The sequence below is a fragment of the Mycteria americana genome, chromosome 8, assembly GCF_035582795.1.
Source record: "Mycteria americana isolate JAX WOST 10 ecotype Jacksonville Zoo and Gardens chromosome 8, USCA_MyAme_1.0, whole genome shotgun sequence".
Lineage (NCBI taxonomy): Eukaryota > Metazoa > Chordata > Aves > Ciconiiformes > Ciconiidae > Mycteria > Mycteria americana.
This window is the reverse complement of record NC_134372.1, coordinates 38,077,273-38,096,217: the sequence shown is the minus strand read 5'-3', so window position 1 is coordinate 38,096,217 and position 18,945 is coordinate 38,077,273. Positions and strand designations below refer to the sequence as shown.

The window sequence follows — 18,945 nt, the reverse complement described above, 5'->3', positions numbered from 1 at the left end:
TATGAAGCAGTCCCTTTAATTCTTCATACAATTACAGACCAGCAAGCCTGTACATGAACAGGCCTCAGTTTTACTCAGAAATTGAAACTCAGATAGTATCTGAAAATTTCTTTTTTCAAAGCCAATGATATGAATCACCAAAGTGAAAACCAATGAAGGTGATCCCCCCCCAATTAATAAGCGACAGCTTAAATGGATCACCGAGATCACTTTTCAATATTCTTATCTTGAATTCTGAACATGGAGAACATTTTACTCTCAGTCCCATAAATTCCTATAATAAAATGCAATTCATTTATACTCTGCCCACATCAGGTTAATTACAACCATCAGGTAACAGCAACTGCTAAACAAAAACAATTTTGATCTTTTTGTCAGATATGAAGAAACATACAGATATAAAGCCTGTAAAGGATGGTACAAAAGCAGTTACTGCATATGACACCTTTTATATGGTCTTACAGGATTTTGATGTAGTCCTCTGAAAACAGGCATAAAAATAGAGAAAATGGGAGGAAAAATCAAGTAGTTTCTAAAACAATAACTAACAGACTGATTACTTGAATCTAAAGTGACACAACATACTCCTGGAAAACAGAAGCTACATGCTTGTTCCCAGGTCTCAACAGCACCATTCCATCAGACACACAAACTTGGAAGAAAGTATTGAAACATGCATAATTAACAGAGAGGTCTAAGCACAAAGAACATATATTTCCTATTCTTGTGAAGTCTCCCCCCAGGACTTCTAAAAAGTAAACTATAAAGCAAAACAATAAGCATGGAAATGTGAGGATATGAAGAAAATCAATACACACACATGAAAGGTAGATATTAAGACAAAGCTTCTAAAGGACATGCCCACAGGAGCCAGCATCTTACATCCACACGTAGATCTGGGCACTGTTCTATTGAAAGCTGCTGAATAATAGGTTTATAAAAAATGACTACTGACTGCAAATGTTTCAGAAATCAAAACTACTTTCAATTGCAATTTTATCCCTTAATGACTCCTGCTGTATCTCAAATATGATCCTTATAGAACATTGCTGTCTTACTGTCAATGAGAATTCAAGATCAATGGAAATGCATTCAGCGTAACATAACACAAAGGAGGAGGGTTGTTTTTTTTTTTAAACCTTTCAAAATCCAGATGTTATCACAAGAACTGTGTTTGATTTTCCTAGGAAAATTTTAAAAGCTACTCTTTTGTGCCCTTATCAGCAGCACACTGTTAGGACCCAACCATTAGGAGGAAAAAATGTTTGTATTTGAACCCTCTTTCCCAGTTTGCCTATATCATGCTAGCCTAGGCAAGTCAGCTGCTTCTTTTACGTCCTTGGCATTATGAGGGCTACAACCTTCTACAGAAATCCTCCAATGCTGTAACATTTTGCATTTCATACGCTGGAGTGAGTCATTCCAAGTACATTTATAGTCAGAAATGTAACACCACAACACTACTCCCTAGGATGTAAACACATAGCTCCCATTGTTTGCATGTGCATGGAGGGCAGGATATGACAGTGATAGAAAACAAACCCATTAAGAAGAAATCTTTCAAAGCATATTGCTATGCACACATCTAAACTGTACACACACATTACTACCAGTTTCCCCATCTTACTTTCCCTCATTTCTTTAGCCTCTGTTACACTCGTACCTGCAGAAGAGAATCCTAATTCTAACTGGGAGCTCTGAGATGTTTTCGTAGCATAAACTGCAGCACTATACTCCAGAGCAAAGTCCTGTGTCTCATTTGTATGCTTCCTCAGAGTTTCCAACAATCTCTGCTTTGAAACAAATTCCCCAAGTCCAATACAATTTAATGGGGTTTAAAAGCATGTTTCTATTTATGGATCCCAAATGCTGGCAGGTATCTACTTCCTTACTTTTGATGAGTAGTTCCTATTTTGAACTACGGATGGTGGAGCCCTCCTATTATTCCATCTGTGGCAGATTTGTTTTTAATTGCTGAGCATCTGCAGTTGAAGAGGTTTGCAGTCCTTTTAAGCAGCTGAGCAAAGAATGAGCAGATGGTGTCAAATACAACAGTACTAAAAACCAAACAAAAAACCTTTCCTAGTTTTGCTTTTTTTTTTCTTTTTTCTTTCTTTAAATAAGAAATTCTTGGTTTGAGAAGGATACTACGATTAGGGCAGAGAAATTAAGCACATTCGCAGTATGCTGATATTATAGCCTAAACATTCTTAACAAATCATTTGTAATATATTCTAGTCTTTTCTGAATACTATTTTTATAGAATGAGTGGAAATTGTGCCACAAATGCTAGCTATTATTTAATTCTATTGGAAATAAATATTAAGCAGAAAAGCATGTGTCTTTCAGTTAACAAGTAACAATAAGCAATGATTATCTTCAACTGTCAATTAAACATAGCACCATTTCAAGGCATCACAGAAAAGCCATTTTTGCTCAAAGAATTTTATGTATCCCACTGAGGCTGTTCCAGGATTTATAGCCTTCGCCTATTCCTATTTATAAGAAATGAAGAGAAGGGGGATTATTTGATGTGAGTAAATATATCACTGTTTCCCACCTCCTCATATATCAGAGGTGGATGAAATCTCACACAGGTATTGTGAAGATAAATATATTAAAAGACTACAAGTGACTTGCATATATAATAATGGATGTCAGAAGTAGCCTACAGAAACAAGACACAGTGGAACATTTCTAAAATGAGAGAGGTGCCCAACCTGCAGTCATGCCCCAGTGTAATCAACTTCAGCTTCCTTCGACCATTCAGTAGCTCTGACAAGCAGCCTCATACTGGTATATCAGATAAAGAACTCACATTTTGTTTCATTTCAGCAAAGCAATCCTTTATCTCCACAGAATATCAAACCATACCTAATTGTTACCATGTCTCCATGATCTCCTTGAATGTACCAGCTGCAGTTTACAGCCGGAGGATAGTTCAATGGCCAAGAAGGACTATAGATGACTCCCCGTCTCTCTGTGTGCTGTTCCAGTTGTCCACTGCAAGCAGCTGTTAACAAGGGGGAAAAAAATACTATTGTTAATGCTTTGCCTAATCAACAATTCACATTAGCTACAAGAGCTTTCATCAATTTCTGGGGATTGCAGACAAATGAGAGTCAACAGTTTTATGCTCCTACTGCTTTCTTCCCTGCCCCGGTTTTTAATTAAGACACCCACTCTAAGTGTAGGTAAGCATAACCTCATTTCAATGCAGGATCAATCAATAACCTTGTAGGAGTCTACCAAAGGCTACAATCAATATTACTGCACGGATCTGCCAAGAGGATGTAATACAGAAATTCTTCTTACCAGCTTCCCAAAGCCTGGGTATGTCACCCAGCAGCTGAAGAAGATCCATATTCAGTGTAAAGTATCTAGAAGCCCATTTTGTTGTAACGTGTTCCTGAACATGTTAGTTATTCTCCTAACCATACGACAGGGCTGAAGAGTTTGTAATGGTTAAAAAAAAATCCCCAACAAAAAATAAAAAAGTAAACTGGACTCCAATGTCAAATGTTTTCATTGAACATTACTAAGTACTACTCTAAATTCTTTCTGCACTCCCATAGATAGGAGAAATTTTCCAGACAGGGAAAGGAGCAAGCAGGGCTAAATAAAGCTCAGTATTTTCAAAGCACTTTCAGATCTTCCTATGGAAAACAGCAGGCCAATTAAGGCTACATCAAATACTTATAATTTGTAATTAAGCAATTCGAAAATGAAAGTGAAATGTTCCAAGGACAAGTGGGAAAGTTGTTCTGATGGGAAAATGTACTCTCAGCAGACTACAAGAGGGGAAATTCTGTGTAATGCAATAGCTATTCTGAACATTCTCCAAAAATATTTTTAAAACTATTTTTAAAACCAATGACTATCTAGAGCATGACTTGTGGATTGCAGCTGAATATTCCAATTTTTGACAGAAGCTTACTTTCTCATAGCTTAAAAAGGTGGCAAGGAAAAAAAGGTTGCCTATACCTCAAGTTTCCTCATACACATACACATCCAAATATACTGCGTTATAAATCACAGATTTACAGTATTGCTTGAAATTCAGCCAAATAAATGCATAATTTTCAATTCACAGGTGGGATCAGGTTTAGCTGCACTGGAGGGATGGGGTGAAGAAGCGCCGGCAAAGCTGCCTGGCTGCAATCAAGTCAGGCGGCAGGGCTGCCTGCAGAGCTCCTGGCTGGGGCTGGGGCTGCAGTATCCCCCCACCAGTAAATCTGTGCCTGGTGCTATTCTGTTTGTTCACAGTAAGCACTTCTGAAGTGACAGCCACAGGAATATAAAAAGCATGAGGTGAGTAACTTACCTGAGGCAAAACATATAAAAAGCCATTATTTTTACTCTCCAAGCAGGGCATTCCACTGAAACATATGCATATAATTCCTACTAGTTTAAAAGGCCATAAAAGCATACAGAATACATAAATACATGAAAACATCTATTTTCCAAACAACTATTTTGCAGTAAAGCGGTTACGAAAAACAAGAACATTTCTGTTATCACATTTCTAAAACCAGAGATGCTCCATGCTAGATGCTGGCAAAATACTGAGATGCAGATGCAATTACAGAATTGTAAAAGCAAACGTAAGATCCACAGGACTTTTTAACTCTAGTTCTCAGTTTGTTTAGGTCTATAAATGTGCTCCTGCACGCACTTGTCACTGCATCAATGTATCACAGCAGCATAAGAGGACCTAGAGCTAGCAACCACATAAAAGGAGCTGGAAAGACAGCATTTCGTAACTGCCAGATTACTAAAACTTCTCAATGGGAAGGAAACAGAATGCACAAAGCGGAAAAAGCAAATACACCAGGCAGCACTATCCAGAGGCTTCCAGCAATAGGTCTGCAAATATTTCTGTTCCCCATGTACCAAATACTGTTCTGGATTAACATCCCTTATTCACAGTATATGCATTAGAACACAGAACAGAATCATAATTACACAAAGGTTATTTTAGTTTCCATTCTGAGGAAGTCCCATTGACATGCTGGTGACTTCGCATGAGCACTTCCACTCACGCATTCATCACTCCACGCGCAGTTAAGCAGAGCTTTTATTCTCCCAAATACTTGTTTCCCAGTTTTAGGAAGTGTTTAGAAAGAACCTGAGCAACAGTTATTTGAAGTATCCCAGCTTTTTTTGAAGTAACATCACTAGCATTTTTTCTTTTGCAATAATGTATAGTTTCCTAATTTGTAAGCATGGATCTGATGTAACATGACAGTTCAGGTTCTCAGTGAGAAATGCTTTTTCTTATTAACACTGCACATCTGCTACAAACGTGGGACATGGAAAGAAGAATAGACAAAAGAAAAAGATTTTCCATTTTAACAGAAGAATTGTAGCGGTGAAAATCTAAGGACATAAGCAAGGTAAGGGCTGTACTCACACTATATGCCATTTTGGGCAGTTCATCTGGCAACGGTCATTGTTGCTCAATACTTTCCCATGGCTTTACCCCTCTGACACAGAACAAGCATTTCAGACTTGCCCTACTCAAAATTAAAAAGACAACTGCTTTGCTCTTACAAAGGGTCCTGATTTGAATGGACCACTAACCTGAATTCATTTTGCAAAAAACATAATTACACTATTTTAAGGATATGTCCACAGTCCTCTCAACCTACTGGATCAAACTGGGGACACAGACCCATTCACCCCCCAAAACTACTGTTGTGTTTACCCAAACCTCACTTAATTGCCTTACGCTTCTGATGCCTCTCAGTTCCCATCAATGCTCATTACTATGGTATTTGCAATAAATCAATAGATCTCCTTCCTCACCAGATGCGTGCCTCTCTACTCTTTGTGCACTGACTGCTGTGGCAGACAAGGTGAAGTATCTGAGCACTGCTTTCAGCAGCTGTTCTTTCACCTGCATACATTTTGAAAGAAAAACCTGTACTAAACAAAGTCTTCAGTGCTGCCAACAAAACAGAAAAACCACCAAGGGCACGATTTCATACGGTTGGCATTTCAGTGTCAATAAAGGGGCCCAACTTTCCTCCTCAGCTCCTGGCCATGAAGTTTGCAGAATCACATACATGCTTAAGTATTGTGTTATTACGTTGGGCCTTGGCAGGACAGTGTGATTCCTCAAGGAAAATAAACAAAAGCCTTTTCAAATTGCCAAAACATCTAAAGGAAAGGGAAGTCTCTAAATAGAAAGGTACAGTCCTGGATTCCGAAGGCCTCATCATCAGCGACAACACAGGAGAAGAGCGGTGACAGTATTTTTTCAACAACTGTTCTATAACTCTTTTTCTGCAGCCTTTCTGCACAAACCCAGAAGAAAAGTGAAAACCCAAGTTACTAAAAGTCCCAAACAGCTTACGTTTTCCACATTTAGGATTACTGAAGAAACATAAGAGAATACCAATCCTTGGACTGGCAAACCAACCCACCAAAAATCCTACTGAGATGGCGCTTTTTTTAAAAGATAAATTCTCAAGACAGACATAATGAACCTTTTCCAGATGAAAAAAAACTTTAAACAAATTCCAGAAGAGGTTTGAGTTCAGAAAGTTTGTCAAGCAGTTATAAATCTTAATGAGGCTCTTTCTGTAATAATCAAATGGATTTCTTCTACTGTAAACAGCAGTAGATTCCCCCTGCCAGTTAAATATGCCACAAATACTTGCAAGAAAGTTTCCAAAACTTTACATGAATAATATTACTCCTATTTTTGCGAAAGCGACTGTAACAGAACAGATGTCGAGCTCCACCAGAGGACAGCGCTGAGGGCACTGAGCTGTGCAGGAATAAATTTTCAGACGATCCCAGCAGAAAATAAATCCTGCAGTTTCACACTCTCCTGCAACGCCCCGGGGTCTGCCCCAGTCCCAAGGGACACATCCCAACCATCTGCTCCAGGATAAAAGATGGTTTGCACCTGCCACAAGGAACCTTCTCTCAAAGCCAAACGCTTGGCAATATACAATTCCTCAGCAGCTATGTCAGGGTCAGCAGGAAACTCCCCCCAAGATCTCCAAATGCTCCCTCAAGGAGGGCTTGCACACATTGCTTGATGCAGATCTCTTACGCCTGTGGAGAAAAAAGGACTTAAGGCTCCCCTTCACTTATCCAGTCTCCAGCAGGCTGCTTCTGCCCTCAATATCAGAACCAGCAAAGGCACAGCCCACGGGTCCAACTCGCTGATCTGACAAAATCTGGTCTGGCGCTCCACAGCATCAACAGGCTGAACTGGCTCACCGTGAGCCCGGGGAAAGGGGGCTCAGGGGAAGGACTGCTCCCTGTCAGCAGCAGCAGCTTTTCTGGCTTAAAGTCATTGTAAAAATACAGCCAAGATGGTGGCTCGACCTGCGTTCTGCAGAACTCATTACTTCTGCTATTACTTGCTTTCTGAAAAGAAACCACACTATACCTTATCAGAGAGATCAACTCTGTAATAAGCTGCTTTGTCAGGACGTGTTTAGGACAGCAAGCATTCCTCCCAACTTTCATCAGGGCTCCTAAGGAACATCTCCTGCAAGACGATTCCTGGCAGGGTCACCTGCCTTACAACTGCACCATCCTAACCTGTTATCCTCCAACGCACAGGTAAGAGAAGCTACACGTGGATCACACTATTGAAATTACCTTTTATGATCATTTTTCTCCCCCGCTCCAGTTATGCTGTCAGGAGACAAAGTAACTCAAAACTATATCAAGACAAGAAAACATGAAGACTACAGTACTCCGAGGTTTTCAGCGTACTTGAAAGAATAAAAGCTAAACGTTACAACTTTTTCCGTTTCTAGCAAAAGAACAGCATTAGAAAGCAGCAGAGCCAATTGGATGAAGCATTATATATTTCAGGTCGAGACAGTATCACCAGTCTAGGCCAGCCACTGTATAATTATTCAAGTTACACTTTATAAACTCATATACCATACAGCCAACGGATGGCAAACTCCGTCAAAAGCCAAAGAACCATCCACACAGAACAGACTAGGACATAGATGACATTCTGGATTTTTTCCAATGAAAGAATGGAAATACTATGTTGCAAACAACACATCTCCTATATGGTTCATCCACACTTCCCCTAAGCCAAATTTAAGGAAGTTACCTAATCATAAAATTACTACCTTTTCCTGATTTAAACCTTCTCTCAAACCCCAATGTTGACTTGAACGCTCAAGCCCCCACATTAATCAACCCACTGCCTTAGAATTATTTTCGTGTTTTCGCATTTCTTTTCCTCCTGTTTCCCTTCTTTGGTTTTTCTGTTTTAATTTAAGTTGCAACCTCTTTGGGCACAAAGTATGCCTACCAACGTGACTGTGGATTGACAGGCACAAGAGGGCCCTTATCACTAAGAGGACCCTGATTGCAATGTTCCCGTAATGTCAGTAAGTCACAGTACTGCTATAGAGAAGGAAATTACACTAAGTGCTGCGATTCTGGTTGAATTTCCACTTTGACATTCATGAGGCATTTTTAACATTCTTGTTTTAGCTCCCCCAGGAATGGGCCACTGTCCCTGGCTTGACATTCCCAGGCACATTTCCTAAACATAGAGGTTTTCCCTGAACAGATCAGCACGTACTATGTACATATGTACTATAGTACTATGACCTTAGCCTCAAGCTTACAATTTTTTCCTAGCACAGTGACACTGATGGACTCTATAACCCAAGGAAGGCTTAGAAGCTCTAAACTTCCTAAAATATCATTGTTACTCTCTCTCAAACAAAGGTCATACTGTTTTGTTAAAAGATCTCTTTGCGTGGGGAAGAAACAGTAACAACTCAAAAGAACAGTAAATACAAATAAGAAAAGTACGTCTTACCTAATGAGGTGACAGCACTTTCTATTTTCCCAGTCAGGAAGAGATTCACTGTGTAAAGACAGAAAAACAATGTTGATACAGGTTCCAGTGACACAGGGTGGCAGTCAGTAGTTAACCATTTCTAGGTGTTTGCTGGGGTGTTAATATAAATGCATTGCAGTCTTCCAACAAGAACTTTGCTTATCTACACAGGCAAGTCATGTAATCAACTATTATCCTTCACTGTAGCTATAAAAAAAGTCAACACAGTGTTAGTTTAGTATCTGTCAAATATGCTACCAAAAGAAACTGCCAATCTATTCTAAGTTGTCTTCTGCAGGACTTTTTTTTAATTGAGGAAGACAGAAGAACAATTACACTAAAACATTCATCATCACAGCTAGTCACTTTACCTGCTTAAATGCTGGAAAATAACTAAGGAGATTATTATCTTTAAATATGTCTCCTCTGCATAAAGCAAAGTTTGTTCCTCTCAGGTGAATGTCACCTTGAAAATAAACTGCTAAAGCTAACATGATTACATTGACTAATCAAAGGCAATGAAGTTTTCAGAAAGGTCCCCTGGTAAAATCAAAACAGGATGAGGCGGTGCTTGCAACACACATCTGACTTACAGATTAGTTTCCAAATACTCTTCACTTTCTCAGAAGTCTCCTCTCACAGCATACACTGTTAGAGTGATCTTGTAAGAGTAGTTATTGCCAAAAAAAATTTCTCCTATGTCATTGTTGCTCCAGAGGTCAGTGTTAACATGTAGTTCCATCTTAGTTTCCCCATACATTCTTTAAGGCACTTCTCTAACAATTACAGCGTATTTCACTACCTGCTCTTGTTTTAGCAGTATTCTATAATCTACAAAGACAGCCTATTAATAAAATGACAAACATTTAAAAGAATTAGAAAGGCTTAAAAGGTTACCAAAACTTAATTTACAGCATCCCAGCACAAGCACTCACTTTGGCTTTATTTTGCATGTGTAAGTCCTAACTCTTTTTATAGTCGATCTGTTGGCAAGCATTTAGTAAAAAACATCATTAAAAAATGAACAATAGGAAAAGAGAGGAAGAGAAACCGTCCCTGTTCCCAACAGTCACTTGGGAAGCTGCTGACAATTAACACTATTTATGGCTCAGAGTAGCATGTACGAGTGCGGGCCCCCGTTGTCTTCGACACCGTCCAAACGCATCAGAAAACAACGACCCTTGCCCCGACCACCTTCTGGTATAACTTAAACCAGCACAAGAAAAAAAAGTACCTACCACTAAAGGGGTGGAAATAGAAAAGCTAAAAATGATCCTTTAGCCTGCCAGTTCGAGCCCAGTCATGGTTTTCAGTCAGTGGTGGATCTGAACTATCACCAAATTGCAGCAGCCCAGGTGCCTACAGCAGTCCTTCCCTGACTTATGTCTGGATGTCCACAATTTGGACTTTCTCCTTCCTGCAGCCAGAGCTCCAGACCTCAGGCTGAGGCCAGGCCCTGCAAACCGGAGAGGACAACCGCTGCTGGCGTCACCCGTCGCAGAGGACTTCAGGGTACTACGACAAGGGCAAGGGCAGCGACTTCTCGCTCCTTCTAAGTGGCTGCAGGATTGAGCTTTTAGCAACGCACAAGGGAAGGAGAGCGACTAACTGGCAGCGCACATATGCTGTGGCTGAGAAGAAACAGGCCTGAGCTGCAGATTTGTGTTAATGAGCATTAACACGATGTTCAAAGGACCTTAACAGCTCTGATTTTATTACATAATTAATGTACAGTAACATTTGTTATATGATAGTAACAACGTGCCATGTAATGATTTCCTTTGTTTCACGGTGCTAGCTTGCTCCGATAGGTCAGCAAGCGCACCTAGGAGCAACACGACCGTCCTGTACCAGGAAACAGCTTGCCTCTGTGACAGAGCAGCACGTCCGCTTGTGACAAACCTTGGATCACAGCAGCAACAGCAACACAACATTTTCTCACACGGTATTAAAGCACCGCTATTCCTGTCACCATAGTAATACAGTCATAAAGACTGAGAAGAAATTAACCAGTGATTAAGTCACAAATTTCATTTCATGAAAATTAAAATATTTTGGTTTGCTCCAAAGAAAGTACATGAATATACTCTGCATAACTATTACCACCACAACTGAAAGGAGTGTTTGAAGACGCATTGTATGGAAATGTCTAGGTCTGCACTACCATTCTGCAATCTTTTTTCACGTTTCCTACCCGAACCTTCCCGATGGCCATAACAGAACACGAGCTCCCAAGCAGAGGTTCCCTCGCATGGCTGAGGAGGGGCCCCTATGCCCTTTAAATGGAAATAAGCAGCGTGAAGGCAAGGGGCATGATAGAGTGGAACTAGCCAACTCAGAGCCACGTTACTTTCTTCTGAGGACTGTTAAACAGACAGCCCTAGTTTGCAACCAGAAGTATAGAGTTATAGGCAGCTTTGCACACCAGGCCTGGCAGATACCTAAGAAAGATGACCCTCAAAAATGCTCTTTTATCTCTGAAAACGCAAAACATCTCTTGGCTGCTGCTGTTGCAAGTTCTTGCTCTCACTTTCAACTCTTTCACTCTAAGAAGTCAGCAGTCAAGAATAGTTCTTTAAAACAAAGTTTAAGTTTCACATCAGGTACCTTCCCCAGCGACTGAATAAGCTTACAGTTTCCAGTATCTGTCTTCCTCACTTTTGGTCTCACTCAAGACTGTCAAATCAAGCCACAAGAGCACTGTAAACCAGCATTTTCTGAAGCACCCAGCTCTCAAAAGCGTCAGAGGCCCAAAAGAAAGAACAGCCATTCCCTGCTGTTTTTCTTGTCAAAACAAAACCTTGTCAAAATAAAAATAGGTGAGGGACTAGGGATGTATTAGAAAGTTTTCTAGATACTCTTTTTCTTAACTGTTGGGCAGTTATAGGAAAGCCAGAAAAAACAGAAGTGGTTCAATTGGCTTGAAGTCCATGTAGGAAACTTACTGTGCCATTCATTTGGATTGCTAAATAATTCTCAGGGTGAGGTTTTCAGCCGGGAAAGCGGTTATTTGGATCAAAAGGGAAATTTACATCTTGGCACCTCCGAACCAAATGACAACTACCAGGCTTTTCCCATGCCAGAAGGAGAGACATCAGCTTCGCTGTTTTAATTACTTCCCATTTGGTAACTTTCTATGTCCTCCAGAATTTCTCAAGAATGAGAAACAAAATGGCCTCATGAAAGAACAGTTGCAACAAACCCAGTTCCAGTCTCTGGAGCAGCAGTTTACAGACAAGGTCACATACAGCAATGGTCAGTGGCAGTGCATTGATACAGACACCAAACACCACATACAGCCTACGGGAAAACAAAAAGTTAAAGAAAAGAATGGCAAGAAGCAAGAACCAAAAATAAGGACGAAAGGAAAGGACAGACAAGCAGGAAGTAAAATACAAAAAGAGTTAAAGCAGCAGCAGCATTATATTCTTATGGGTTCACTGAAGCAGAATACCTTACAAGCTTCCCACCTCTCATGTTTTTCAACTTCCACTACTGTCAGTTGTGCAAGGAATAGGAATAATACATTCCAGCTGAAAAGAAGAGCCAGACAGTGAAATTCTAGAAGTCATAGAAAGCAGAAATCTACTGAACTTTCAACCTGGCATTACCCACAGCTAAATATAAGAAGTGTTCTCACTTAAACTCTGGAGTTTACATGAGCTTTTATTATCTTATTAGTCATTTTAATAATAACCGTGCTAGTTCTGTTAAATAACAAAAGTTTTAACAAAGGTCTGACCGGGCCACAAAAAAACCCCAAGAAATTCAGATACGGTGGAAACTTGTATCTTCTTCTAACTTTAAATAAAAAACGCAGCAGACATTATCCTCATGCTGTGCACATCTCCAACATCCCTTTAAGTCTCCGCATAAAAAAGTTGTACTAGCTAGAACGGATGTTCAAAGTACGTGTTTTGTAGTTTAGATAGCTTTTTACATTGCACTTCCGTTAATTAAAATAGATACATTTGAAGCAACCAGAGCAGCTTTTAAATTTCAACTTCCTACATTTTTCTAGGCAAGCACTCATGTTAAAAAAAACACTTTTACAAAAATAGAACGAGCAGTCTGGCCACAGATACCCATTTCTTTTCATTTATGTAACAAATACTAACTCTCATTTGGGATTATTAAAAGTGAACTCTAATCCACTTCACTAGCAAATAGCTGTGGTTTTAGCACATTCTAGTTCAAGGAGCTGTAACAGTTTACCAAATAACCGTCAGGAGAGCTCAGAGCAGCCCCAGCAGCGCTAAGCTGCGCGCAGCGCTTCCGACAGTGCTGCTCCATCAGAATCTTTTGGCAGCACGCAGGAACGGAGCAGTCAGCTTTAATAACTCCCCATCTCTACGTGCCCCTGTTAAATACGCGGGGCCTTTCGCTGGCTCGTTCTAGTCACAGGCGTCAACGCTTCTCCCTAACAAAAAACATCTTCCCTGACAGAAAGGACTGACAGACTGGAAACCAGCAATACGCTTCATCACGTTGCCATAACTTAACACCTGCTGCGAAGCAGAGCGGAGAGCAATTGCTTCAAGCAGAAGGGAGGGAGGAGAGCAGAATATGGCTGAGAAACGGGGGGGGGGGGGATGTTTTTCCACCCTGCCACTCAGAGAAGTGACAGGCAGGCGAGGAACGCGACCGAGCGCCGGGCGGGCGAGGCAGCACCGCGGGCAGTTTCGTAACCGCCCCGGCAGCCGCTGCCCGCATCGCGCCTCGCAGGAGTTAAAAGTCTGGGGAAGGCACCGACAATGCCTAAACTTTTGGGGTTTTTTAAGCGCTATGCAGGGTTACCGTAGCGGCTTCAAAGCCAAGGGCAAAACACTGGTTTCCGCAGGGCCCGGGCAGAACTCCGCTCGGCCTCCCCGCCGCCGGGCAGCGGCCGGGCACGGCGACCCGGGTGGGCGCCCTGCGGGACCCGCGGCCGCGCCGCCCCCCGCCCCGTTGGAGAGTGGAGGGGCGGGAGGGGGATCCGCCGACCCGCTTCGGTGTGCCGTCGTCCCGTCCCGTCCTGCTCCCCTCCCCCCCCCCCCCCGGTAACTTCCCGCAGCGGACGAGGGGGCCCGGCAGCCCCGTCGCAGGTGCCCGCGCCCCCCCACCCGCCGTGCCCGGACATGCCCCGCCGCGCCGGGAGCGGCCGGGCCGGCACTCACCCAGGCAGATGGCGGTGAGCGGCACCAGCGCGCCCTGCCGGAGCTCCGCGGCCGCTGCCTTCTCCATGGCGGGTCGCCGCCGCCTGCCCTTCAGCGCGGGGGGAACCACGGCAGCTCCGCGCCCGCCTCGCCTCTACGCCGAGCCGCGGGAGCCGGCGGCGCGGCCAGCCCGCGGTGCCCTCGCAGGCCGGGGGACCGGGAGCGGCGCGGGCGCCTGCCGCCGCCGCCGCAGCCCCATGGCCGGCCCGCGCTCCCCGCTCCGGGGCAGGTGGAAGAGGACAGACCGCAGCGCCGCCGCCGCCGCTCCGCCGCCCCACGTGACAGGCCCGCCGTGCAGCTGCGGCGGCCGGGCCGGAGGGCGAAGGCAGCGCCGCCCCGCTCCGCGCCGCGCACACCTGAGGGGCCGCCGCCAGCCGGCGCAGGCGGAGCGCGGCCCGGAGCGGAAGGGAAGGCGAGGGCCGAGCCCGCCCGCGCAGCGCCAGGGCGCCGGGCCGCCGGGCTTCCTGTCAGGCACGGGGCGCCCCGCTCCCGCCTCGCCCCGGCCCCCTCCGCCGCGGGGCCCGCGGCCACGGCGCGCCCCGGCACCCGCGCCGGGCAGGGGGCGGCAGCGCGGCGTCCCGCGGGGGCTGCCCCTCGGCCGGGCGGGCCGCGGGGAGCCCCGCGGCCCCATGGCGGGAGGCCGCGCCCAGCGCCGCCGCGGCTCCGCCGGCCCTCCCCTGCCGGGGAAGCGGCCCCGCGGCCGGCGGGCGGGCGGAGCTGCCCCCCGGCCGCCGCAGCCGGGCTGGGGGAGCCCCTCGGCCCAGCGGAGCCGGTGCGTGCTCTCCTGACAGGGTGCCCTCCGAAGCTGCGCTGCGGGCCCGTGGGCGGCTGCGGGGGCTCGGGAAGGCGGCTGCTGGAGCCGCCTCCGCCGCGGCTCGCGAAGGCGAACGCGTTGAAGGTTTTAAACCAGATGCCATCGGCAATGTGCGCAGGGAGAAGAGCCTCCCCAGAAACGCGGCTGTCCCCCGCGCTCTCCGCTCCCTTCAAAGCACGCTGCGGGTCACTCGTCCGAAGGGATGGGACCCAGACCCTTCCAGGCCCTGCCGAGTGTGAAGCACACAGACAGACACGGTTACGTACCCACATGATCAATATAAGCGACGTAAACCCATCCTGCTCCACTGAAAAGGGACAAAGTCTCGTGTTTACAGCAAGCAGCAAGACGACAAAGTTAACTGGGAACTTCACGAGCAAAACAGCGGACGACGGAAGACGCCTTTGTTCAGGTGACGAACTGCTAAAATGAACCAGCTCTACCTCACCTTTTTCCTGAACTTTTCATTCTTTTCCCGTTTGCAGGTGCTCACATCCTCCCCCAGAAAACCAGCGCCAGCTCCTCTGTTGGTGGCACAGCTTCTCTTCCAAGGAGCCGACTGCGCTGCTGCACTGCTCTGACATGAGTGCTGCAGCCTGCTGAGCAGCAATTTAATTCAGCTACAGACAGCAACAACAATACAAAACTCCACGACAGCACCTTTTCTTAAACTACGCAAATGAGGGCTGTGCTACAGGGCACAGTTTAATCCTCCAGGGCGAAGGTGAGGTCTTGTTGCGTTTCACTATAAACACAGAAAAATTTCCCTACATGCTTTAAAAAACTTGCATCTTTGCATTCTGTGGCTGTATCACAAGAGGGATACCAGACGTGCAGTCTGTGGCTATTTACAACAGAAACTCTCCGATCACTAAATTAAATATTGATTGGCAAAATCACATCACAAAACAATCAATAGCATACGTTATTGTACCCGGTTTCCCATGAAAGGGATACAATTCCCAAGTAAAATTAGTATTTAAGGGGTTTCCATCCAACATTAAGGTCTAACTCTGCTAACGACACACACAGAGGAACTCACCAGCACTGGCTGGCGTGCCCTCCAGGGTGAGTTGCGGTAGGTGCAATTCAGTTATAAAAACAGGGACTCAGTTATTCTGTCATCGATGGGCCCAAGTTCAGCTCTTCGCTCCGACTAGACCTGGTGGAGTGATCATATCGAAAGGGCGACGTTTCTGGGGAAGAATAGGAAAAGCAAGAGACAATAGTAAGAGGAATTGGGATGCTGAGGTAAAGCTGAGGCGTTTGCTAACAGTGAACCATCACCTTTTAGCAGCACACACGCTGTGAGTAAGATTCTCACTAAAGAGATGCAACAACATAAATTACAGTTGCTATGCTATATTGAAAGCTTTGTGCTGCTTCAAACTTCTGATTGTCATCAGAAGATGTCATCAAGACTCAGGTTTAGGTCAGGTACTGCCCAAAAACACGTTAAAAATTAGCATGTGCAAGACTGCTAAGAAGCCTGCGTAATAACAGAAGTGGATGCGGGGTGGGAAGCGAGGGGCTGTGGGGGGAGCTGGGTTTCCTGAGCCCGTGACAGGTAGCTCGCCCAGCTGTGTGTACCATCAGGTCTCCATACCAAAGGCCCACTTGATGCATACCCAGGTACACATTCGGACAGATATTTCAGATATTTGTTAATTATGTGTGCCCCATTGAGAAAAACAGCTGCACAATTCTAAACATCTGTTTATATGGTTAAAATATGAGAGAAAAGCATACTTAATTTGCCTGGGGTGCCATGCAGATTAAAAATATTAATTAGAACTATGATCATCATTTGCCCGTAAGCTCATGAGTGTAATTTTAAACACACAGCTCAGTTAAACACTTTCCAACATGTCTACAATAAAACCATTCCACAGAGCTACTCTCATAGCACCGCATCTTGTTTAAAATTAATCCACTCAGCACAAAGTTTCAGAGTTAGATCTGGCCAGGGAAATAGAGAAAAAGACTAAATTATAACATGGGAAAGGGAACACCAGATAAGAAAGAAAAGGCAGAACTGGATGAGAAAATGCCAGGCCAGGCTGAAACTATTTTAGGGCAATGGTGATGACAGATGCTTTCTGGAGCGTCTACGGGAAGCAGATCGCGTTGGACGTAGAAAGCACATTAAAGTCAAAGCACAGACTTGGGTTCCTTTTGCTGATTCTTATTTGATAGTGAAAAACTCTGGCAGAGTGGTGAAACAGAGGGCTAAGGGCTTTAATGCCTGGAAGCACCACAGTTCACCAAAGGACATCTCTCGGCACACCAAGATACTGCTTTAGGCCTTTTTATTTCAACAATATAAAGTGTGGCTACAGTAATATCTCGGGGGTTCAGGTGATCCTTATCCTTGCTGAGCTACAGACTTGTGCCTTTGATGCAGCCCTTTGATGGAATTATAATAATTGTAATTCACATTTGTCTATCACTCTGGATCTTAATGGATGCCTAATGGATGACTGGCCTGAGGATCAATAGTATCACATCTTGTCTACTAGGGATGAGAGAACTGGATGTTAAAATAAATACTTCTACTATGCTAAAGATATAGAAATAAGAAGCAGATCGATACAAACAAAGTTTACCCATAGGTGAGAAGGCCCCGCACGCAGCACAGAGGGGACCTGGCTGTTCCGCAGATGCCGCCTGCTTTACAAGCACACGTGTCTGTGCACTTTTTAAGTAGCATAATAAATCACACAACATTTTCCACAACTAAATTCTTCCTAATCTAACCAGACAATTCTTAAACCTTTAATGGGCCCATGATTGTAAAATCATTTCGTCTGGGTTTTTGAGCAGTAATCTTCAAATTACGGGTCTGTAACAGCAATAATGGAATGTGTCATAAAAGAGTTTTTCCTCAGTGAGTCTATTATTGTAATAAAATAATGTATCTAGTCACCTCTACATTCTGCATTAACCCTTTTAATGATAATTATGAGTAAAGTGCATCTCTCATTGCCACTAAATAGTATCCTTGCATCTCACTGAAACAGTAGACTATATAGGACTGAAAGCAAAGCGACAGATGCACATTCTTTTTTAGCAGATTCTATCCATGCCACTAACTTCTTGTTAAGATAAAATCCACTCAGTTTAAGAATTATTCTTATACTTCAGTGTTCATGTAAGACTAACTTAAAATTCTGAGTCCGGATTTTCAGTCACACACATTTGTGTTCACAGAAATATATGTACAAATTAGAAAATTATATACAAAATTACATATACCTATGCTCCAGCATCTACTGGCATAGGGGAATTCATGATCATATTGCAACATCCATACAAACACCTTGAAAACATAACCAGCAGAACCCATTCTAGGTGCTCTTCTTCAGGATGATTTGCAGATCATTTTAAAATTACTTTAAGAGTTGCACCAAGCTAAACCATTGTTGCAAACCAAGTCTCAAGCCTTCATATCTCATTTCAGAACATGTGATATGGAGATGGCTCTAGGAAACTTAATTAGTAGAAGTTATACATTATATATGCTGGAGCTATAGGCACGTTCATTCATTTTAATGCTTTTGACAGAATTGGATCAACAAAAAATCATGTAACACCACCAAAATAAGGTTCTGATAAAGTTTTACTGAGCGTAATCAAAGGATATTACAAGTTATTTTTTAAAATGTGCAGTAAAAAGATGAAGACATCATAAAATGATACACAATGTTGACAAAGAGATTATGGATTTCATCAGTATTAGTACTAAGAATGTTAAAATAACTTGGAACCTTATCCTGTCCATGTGAGTAATCTCTGTCTCAGTCTGACTACATAGAATTTTATTGCATTTTCCACATCAGTTCCCTCTGTATCTAATTTTTGTAACTCATAAAAGCTTATGCTTCTTTTACAAGCATCTCCTTCTTTGCATTAATTTGGTTGAGATTTCTTTAAACTAAGACTATAATTTTACCTGTTCCACAAGTTCTTTCTATGCATTTCTCCCTTTTTCACCGTAGATGGGTTTCAATGCAAAGGTAGCATGTACAGGCTTGTGTAGATAAACAAGCCTGCAATCCCATAGATTTTAATGACCACTGTTCTCTTTTGAAACTTGG

General features: G+C 43.6%; 1 protein-coding gene across 1 annotated transcript in view; it reads right to left on the bottom strand.

Moving 5' to 3' along the window:
• Positions 1 to 14,607, bottom strand: part of LRP3 (LDL receptor related protein 3) — a 28,380-nt gene extending 13,773 nt beyond the window's left edge. Inside the window, exons 1-3 of the mRNA XM_075510762.1 lie at positions 13,996 to 14,607; positions 8,819 to 8,866; positions 2,875 to 3,013 (exon numbers count right to left, since the gene is read on the bottom strand). Of these exons, the coding sequence (XP_075366877.1) occupies positions 2,875 to 3,013; positions 8,819 to 8,866; positions 13,996 to 14,062 (254 nt within the window). The 5' untranslated portion in view covers positions 14,063 to 14,607. The remainder of the gene's footprint in view (positions 1 to 2,874; positions 3,014 to 8,818; positions 8,867 to 13,995) is intronic.
• Between the last annotated feature and the right edge of the window lie 4,338 nt (positions 14,608 to 18,945).